The 7,354-nt window shown below is 53.0% G+C and overlaps 6 protein-coding genes across 6 annotated transcripts, besides 8 other annotated features; all 6 read left to right on the top strand.

Annotated features, from left to right (window-relative positions):
- Positions 1-800, top strand: Tc00.1047053503395.10 (hypothetical protein, conserved; the record flags this gene model as incomplete). The annotated part of the gene is made up of 1 exon (XM_800020.1): positions 1-800. A coding segment is annotated over one exon (800 nt), but the record flags the coding sequence as incomplete, so codon positions are not given.
- Positions 1-7,354: a sequence feature (heterozygous, non-Esmeraldo-like haplotype).
- Positions 879-903: a microsatellite.
- On the top strand, positions 1,034-1,756 carry Tc00.1047053503395.20 (hypothetical protein, conserved; the record flags this gene model as incomplete). Its single annotated transcript, XM_800021.1, has 1 exon — positions 1,034-1,756. One exon carries the CDS (start codon positions 1,034-1,036, stop codon positions 1,754-1,756), a length of 723 nt encoding a protein of 240 aa, XP_805114.1.
- Positions 1,038-1,076: a sequence feature (A-rich).
- Positions 2,095-2,181: a sequence feature (T-rich).
- On the top strand, positions 2,268-3,839 carry Tc00.1047053503395.30 (hypothetical protein, conserved; the record flags this gene model as incomplete). The annotated part of the gene is made up of 1 exon (XM_800022.1): positions 2,268-3,839. The coding sequence occupies one exon, from the start codon at positions 2,268-2,270 to the stop codon at positions 3,837-3,839; it is 1,572 nt and encodes a 523-aa protein (XP_805115.1).
- Positions 2,539-2,602: a microsatellite.
- Positions 3,012-3,047: a microsatellite.
- Positions 4,103-5,074, top strand: Tc00.1047053503395.40 (60S ribosomal protein L18, putative; the record flags this gene model as incomplete). The annotated part of the gene is made up of 1 exon (XM_800023.1): positions 4,103-5,074. The coding sequence occupies one exon, from the start codon at positions 4,103-4,105 to the stop codon at positions 5,072-5,074; it is 972 nt and encodes a 323-aa protein (XP_805116.1).
- Positions 5,158-5,218: a sequence feature (T-rich).
- Positions 5,411-5,431: a microsatellite.
- Tc00.1047053503395.50 (40S ribosomal protein S12, putative) lies at positions 5,657-6,082 on the top strand (the record flags this gene model as incomplete). The annotated part of the gene is made up of 1 exon (XM_800024.1): positions 5,657-6,082. The coding sequence occupies one exon, from the start codon at positions 5,657-5,659 to the stop codon at positions 6,080-6,082; it is 426 nt and encodes a 141-aa protein (XP_805117.1).
- Tc00.1047053503395.59 (hypothetical protein, conserved) lies at positions 6,638-7,354 on the top strand (the record flags this gene model as incomplete). Its single annotated transcript, XM_800025.1, has 1 exon — positions 6,638-7,354. A coding segment is annotated over one exon (717 nt), but the record flags the coding sequence as incomplete, so codon positions are not given.

Here is a 7,354-nt window from a genome sequence, read left to right as displayed (position 1 = left end):
CACGCACGCAACTCCCGGCGGCCACCACGACGATGGACCTCATGAGTCTAATCGTAGGGCGCAATCATGCAATTATGGAAGAGCGCTCGAAATTGCGCACCAGGCGTCGTCAGCTTTTACATACGATAGAGAAGGAGCGCGAGAATGCTGTGACAAAGCAGCGCGAGACAGAGGTGCGGTGGGCACAATTCTGCGAGCAGCTGGTTGGCCTCGTGGCGGAGGAGCATGCGGTGTCGGCGCAGCGGTTTGCAGCGGCAACGGAGATAGCGAAAATGGCGGCGTTGCGGGAGCTGATAAGTCATGACAAGGAATTGTTTTGCCGGCGCCGTGAGGAAATGCAAGAGGAGGTGGAGCGGCTTAAGGGAAAGCTGCAGGCGACACTGACGCAACAGGCCGAATACGACGCACTGCAACAGAAGATTGCCTTGGAGCAGACGGCTCTGGCGCAGCAGCAGCGCCAATTGGCCATTCAACAGAGTCGTTTGGGGAGACCCCCTGCTTCTGCTGCTGCTGAGGAGGAGGGGGAGACACGGTGCCCACCCGCAAAGCGGCCACCACGCTCGGATCGCCCACTCTCGCCCGGGGAGGCCTCGCTGCGTCGCCCCGTTGAAACCCTCCAGGAGGTGACGGCCCGCGATAATATTCCCGTCCTACGAGAAAAGCCACAATGGCAGCAGCAGGGGAGGGAGGCAAGAAGAAACACACTACCCCCCAGCATGGCACGCCAGAACACAGGGAGAAGTTTTAGTCACACTTCAGTGTTCACGGAGGGGATAGGAGAAAAAGCATCCGCTGTTTAGAAGGAACAGTTATTCACGACTTTTGCCTCTTTTTTTTGCCTTATGGAGTGGGTGAATACACACACACAGACACCTACAATATATATATATATATATATATGTACGTGTGTGTGATATCCTCATGCAGAGTGACTGTATGCATTTGATTTGAAGACCAACAATTGCCCCTTTCAAGTTAACCCCCTTCGTTTTTTAATTCTGTTGTTGTTGCGGGTGCCTTTACGTTATCATAAATGCAAAAAAAAAAAAGAAAGAAAAACAAACTAAGAAGAAAAATCATTTCTGTGAGTTATGCGTTTTTTTCCTCATTTTTAATTTGGACTCTTGCCTCTTGCAACACCACAGTCTTTCCGAGGGTAGCAGTTTGTAGTAGTCCGTGGATCATGCAGCAGCCCGCGTCACTGAGCGTCAGCGCACCTCCCGCTCCTGTGATTAAACGTGCGGTACCGGTTAAGCTCACATATGAGGAGGTGCGGCGTGCGGCCATGTTTTCGGTGCTCGACGACTTTGCCTCTCAAAAGCAGTACAAGTGCCGTGTCCAGCGCCTAAAGGATGTGGGCGGCAACGTGCAGGTGATTCCCAATCCGGCCGTGGACACGGTGGAGGCCGCGCCAAAGGGGAGCTCGACAAGGCTGCTGCGAGAGCATTCCAGCGCCTCATGGAGTGTGTACTTCTACCAGTGGAGTTTGTTTGGTCTGACTAGCATCTCCTCGGTGGCAACGGCGATGGGGTTTTATCTCACCATCTACCACAACCGCATGTTCTTGCCACTCGGCCCAATGGCCGCCGCGGTGACGTGGCGTCTCTGGGATCTACTGGAGGCGGCGTGGGAGCAGCAGCGGTATATCGACAACGCCGCGCGCCTGCGTGACTCGCGCAAGGGCAATCCGATGAATTTGGTAGCGAAGCGCACTGCTTCTCAGGAGGAAGTGGAGCCGTTGGAGGAGATGATGTGAGCCACTGCAGCCGATGTTCATCAAGCAAAAAAAAAAAAGTGATCAGTGAAGAAGCCGCCGCCCTTCTCCATCAAAAGGAAGGAGGGTAGCCTTCGCCGCTGAAACTTCTGCTCGACCCCACCCCTATTTGTGTTACTAGCATTTTCTTCTTGTCACTTCTTTTTTTTTTTTTCTCCGATGTGTGTGTGTGTGCATGTGTAGTTGGGAGCCGCGGCGGCACCGCGTTGTTGCCACCGTGCGGGCCAATTGGGGTGTGAGGACGGCTTCATCATATAAGCGAAAGGGGAATGAATCAACACCTGTGAGAGAAGCGAGACGGAGCACCTTTCGTCTTCACGTTTTTTTTTTTTTTTTAATTATCACCGCTTCTTTTTTTTTTCTTCTCCTTCTGTGTTGTAGTGGCTCCTTTTTTCCTTTTCTTTATTATCGCACAATTCGTGTGCGTTTGTGTGCGGACGCTGCGTGAAGTGAGAGCGAGAGACGGGTTCAAACACACACAAAAAAGGAGAAAATGGATAAAATTGTCCGCACGGTGTACAGGCAGCTCTACAAGAAGGCTGCCAGCGTCGACAAAGACATTGCGATGCGGTCTGTTCTGACATGTTCGCCACAGCGGCTGTATGATCATCGCCGTGGGGTGTGGATTGCCTTTGACCTGGCGAAGCAGTCGGGGTGGCCGGAGTCCCGCATTTTCCTCGACAGCCTCATCCGCAAACTGAACCACGGCCGCGATTTCTTCATCCCACAGGCTGGACGCGACGCGGATGATGACGGGTGTCGTGGCGGCAGCGGTGAGGGTAATAGGAGTGGCGGCAACGATAGCGGTAGCAGCAACAGCAGCAGCGGTGCTCATGAGAATGAGGATGGCAACAAAAGCAATAAAAATAATACTCATGGCGGGGGTGAGCCGTCCCCTACGCTTCTGCAGGTTCTCCGGAAGTCTTTTGAGGAAACACCGTTTACTATCGGCCAGATGAACAATGCGTTTGCGGCACTGAAGGAACTTGCGTACGTGACAGAAATGGCATCAAAGCACTACGGGTCAGGTGTTTCGCCACCCAAGGAGTTCGATACGCTTCCAAAGCCCAAACTCACAGTTGTGGATACGGTGGGGGAGATGCATCATTTGTCTCTCACAAAAGGGCTCTCGGATGTTCTGGAACGACTCTCCGGTGAAGAAAAAGGCATGGTAAGCCGCAAATCCGAGGAGGATGTGCGCGTCAAGGAGGAAACAAAGGATGGGACAGGAAAGGGCGATGAGGACAATGATGATGACAGTGATGATGATAATTTTGGATTGTCTGGTAAGACGCCAAGAAAAAATCCTTTTGAAACACCAAAGGCGGTTCACATGCTCTTGGCACATCCGCAGCTATATGAATTTTTCCGTTACAGTGTCATGATAGTCGTTCGCTCCACCCCAAATGAGGCTGCTGCGTTTATACTCAACAAACCGCTGGAAAATGACGAGGGCATGTTGATGCAAGTTAACTCCACGATTCGTCTGAACCACGTTCATCCCATTTTGGGCAAACACCTTGGTAATCACACCGTGATGATTGGGGGTCCTGTTAGCCGCGGTTCCTTTGACTCGAGTATTCTTCTGCTCCACCGCATCCCTGATGTGGAGGATGCGATCCCAGTCTCTCAATCGCTGTGGGTGGATGGGAACTACGACGTGCTGCAGAAGAAACTCGATGATGGTACCGCCGATGCGAAGGACATTGTTGTGATTTGCGGCTTTAGTGGATGGGGAGCGGGTCAGCTTGCGGGGGAGATAAGTTCCGGCACTTGGGTTGTGGCGCGCGGCAGTGCCGACGATCCTGCGATGGACGACTTTATCTTTGCGCTTGCACGACACGCGGGGGAATCGTATTGTGGGGCACCACAACAACCATTAGAATCAGCTTCATCATCCTCGTCGTCGTCGTCGCGGAGGAAGGCCAAGAAGATGCCACAGGGTGGAGAATGCCGAATTCGGAGTGCGGCTGCGTGGGCATGGGCCTACAGCGCGCTTGGCCCACCGTACGCGGATCTCGCTCGGAACCAAAAGCCTTTTATGCAAGACCCACGAGAGAACTAGCGAAGGGGGGGAGGTGGCAAAACAACAGCAGTGGTGCGGGGACGCGGTGAGCGGAGAGGATGAATGGCTCCCTTGCCGTCTTTCTGCCTCCGTGTGTCTTAGAGGGGGGAGAAGTGGAGGGTAAACGAGGCTGGAAACAACACCAGCAACAACAACAAGAAGGGAAATGCATCATGATAATTATAACGAGAGTAGAAAAAAAAAAGGGAAGGACGAGAAGGGGCTGCGGTGGGGGGGGTGGGTTGAGGCAAACGAGGAAATGAATGACGACAGGCGGCCCACCAAAGAGAGAGAGAGAGACGAAGGGAGAAGCCTGCCCAGGGACACTTGTGAGGCGTCAATGTACACGAAAAAAGAGGCAGCGCATGCCAATTTACTCCAAGCCATTCACACACCCGCCCACACACATGCGCTCACAAATAAATGAACTTACAGGCGAAGACAAAAAAGTAAACAACTACAAAGAAGGAATACATGAGAATACCGGCGCGGACGAGACTTTTCCCTTTTTTTTTTTTTTGCTGTTGAAATTACTCCACTTTGTGCAAATATCTGAAAAATGCGTCGGTGCTTTTTTTTTCCCGCATTTTTTTTCTTTTTCGATGGAAAAGTGTGTGTGTTCGGAGTTTTGCCGTCAGTTTTCGCCCGAAGAAATGGGAGTCGACCTCACCGGAGTCCAGAAGAAGAAGCGCGTGGTGCGCCACCACACTTATTCGACGAACCCGTACATCAAACTGCTCATTAAGCTCTACAAGTTTCTCGCCCAACGCACCAACTCCGGATTCAACAAGCTCGTGCACCAGCGCCTGCTTAAGAGCCGCAGCAACCGTGCCCCAATCTCTCTGAGCCGCATCGCCGTCTGCATGAAGCGCAAGTCGGTGTGGCTGGAGAAGGGCAAGAAGGCCCCCATTGCCGTCATTGTCGGTGATGTGCTTGATGACGTCCGCATGACCCGCATCCCCGCTCTGCGTGTGTGCGCCCTTCGCTTTTCAAAGAGCGCCCGCGAACGCATCACCGGCGCCGGTGGTGAGTGCCTGACGTTTGACCAGCTCGCAATGGTGGCGCCGACAGGGAAGAACACATTCCTGCTGCGCGGACGCAAGTCTGGACGCGAATCCGTGAAGCACTTTGGAGCGGCGGGCGTGCCCGGCTCCCACGCGAAGCCCTTCACGTCGAACCGCGGAAAGGAACGCCAACGCAGCAGCGCCCGCCGTCGTGCCTTCCGCCACAAGTAAAAACAGTGGGGGGGGCTGAGAGGCAGCGGGAAGGATGCAGGAGTGAACGAGGCGCAGCCCGCTCGCACACAAATTCTCTTGGCTTTTTTTTTGTTTTTGTTGTGTTTTTCCCCTTTATTTTGTTCTTATGTGTTCTGTTTTTTTCCTCCTCATCTCCATGCATTTTCCTTCTCCCTCTTTTGAGTGCTGTTTGGTCTGGCACGACCAGGCTCTGAGGAGGGGGAAGGTGAAGTGAAGGAGTGAGGCGCGGGAGGAAACACTCAGAAGGACACAAACAAAAAGAAAAGGCGTGAAACACTTCTTACGCTTTATTTTTACATCTAATCCGAACAGACGTTTTTTTTTTTTTTTTTTTTTGCGGTTCGTTGTGCCCTCTCACGGCCGCGACTGTCCGCCTGTCGCATTCACATGGAGCGAGCTTAACACCCTCAAATGCACACATGTCCTCTTTTTTTTCCCTTTCTTTTGTTGTTTTACCTCCACACTATGTGTTTGTTTGGCGTGGCTGCATGCGTATGCACACACGTGTACAATGTGCGCAAATGTGAAGTTTCTTTCCCAAAGCGGTAACATCTCTCAAGTATGGCAGAGGAAACACCGGTCCTGGAGGTCAGTCCGGCGGTGGTTGATGCCGTCATGGATGCAACGCCGGAAAACCTCGAAGATGCCCTCCGTATTGTTCTTCAGAAGTCGCGTGAGGTGAACGGCCTTATACGCGGTCTTTCAGAGGTCGCTCGGGCCCTTGACCGCCGCACTGCACACCTCTGCGTTCTCGCCGAGGACTGCGAGGACGAGGAGTACAAGAAGCTCATCACGGCACTTGCAAAGCAGGGCGAAGTGGACCTCATCAACGTGGAAGAGCGTGAGAAGCTTGCGCAGTGGGCGGGTCTGACAAAGATGGACAGCACCGGGGAACTGAAGAAGACATTTAAGTGTTCTTGCGTGGCGGTGCGTGACTTTGGCGAGCGGACGAGAGCACTTGAGTTCCTCCTCTCTCATTTGAGGTGAGCCGAGTCGGAGTTGCGACGCCGGCGCCATCAGTGATGAGGGAGTTTAGAGGAACAGGGAGGCTGCGGTGCAATGAGCGTGGCGGGGGCAGGGGCACATATGTCTGGAGACTCTCTCGGGGGGTAGGGGGGATTTTTCTATGTTTCCTTGCATTTACACACCCATGCACCCATTTCAGCCTGCTTGCTTTTCTTTTGGGATTTTCTGTGGGAAATGAAGCTGCAATATATATTCTTTTATTTTATTTCATTTTTTTCTTTTCTTGTGTTTTCATGTCTATTGTGCATGATTTCTTGTTCCGCATCATTGCATGAACTGGGCGTCTGCCGACACTCTTTTGGCAAACTTGTTGTCTTGGCTGCATTACCACCACTCCACCTTTTTTTTTTTTTTGTTTCTTGATTTTTGCCTTTGGGGTTATTGTACGGACGCTCGCATTACACCAACGAGGCCATAAGGCTTTAGGGGACAGTGGAATTTACGGTATTAGCAGAAACGCACCCACCCACCCAAAACACGCAGCGGGAATAATTTATTACGCCGTGACGTGTTGGCATGAGTGGTGCACCGTTCATACCGGAGCTGTCGCTCGGTACCGTTGAGACGGGCGGTGGCTGGGGCGTCGGGGAGCAGTTTGCGCGGCTTCCACCGGCGTCCGTGCAGGCGGAGTCTCGGACCCCAGTCTACACGGTGGCCCCAGATAGTGGCGGCTTCAACGTCCATGACTCCGACGACGACTCCGCCACCCAGGAGGAGTCGGCGGAGGCCGAGACGATTGAAGCGGAAGTGGTGCCGACGACACATTACAGAAGACCGTCCATGGAAGACGATAACACATTTATAGATCATGGTAGCACGGTACCCCCGGCATCACCGAGTAAAGACCTTTTTGAGAAATTAGAGATGAGAGGAGACGGCGGTGATTATTCGAAGCGGGGGCCAAACTCCATACCTTCACTGCATGTGAAGTTCTTGCGTCCTGTATCCCGCATGATGGTAGGACCGCAGGTGCGGGCGATGGTAGTTGCGCCTGATGGTGCGTCCCTATGGGCTGCCTTTGGGGATGACCCAGTCACCTTGTTGGACTTTAAGGGATCGGAGTTAAATATTAGTCGAGCGCTGGACGTCACACAGGTGCACTCCATGACGGTAGTTCGTGTACCGGTGGCGAAGGCAGTGACATTTAAACCATCTCGTGGGGCGCATCGCCCCAGTTACTTTGCTGCGTCAAAACCGCAGGTGGATGAGGGGGAGGAGGTAGAAACATATGCG

This window comes from Trypanosoma cruzi, genomic scaffold (assembly GCF_000209065.1).
Source record: "Trypanosoma cruzi strain CL Brener 1047053516303 genomic scaffold, whole genome shotgun sequence".
Classification (NCBI taxonomy): domain Eukaryota; phylum Euglenozoa; class Kinetoplastea; order Trypanosomatida; family Trypanosomatidae; genus Trypanosoma; species Trypanosoma cruzi.
This window is presented reverse-complemented; position numbering and strand designations above follow the sequence as displayed.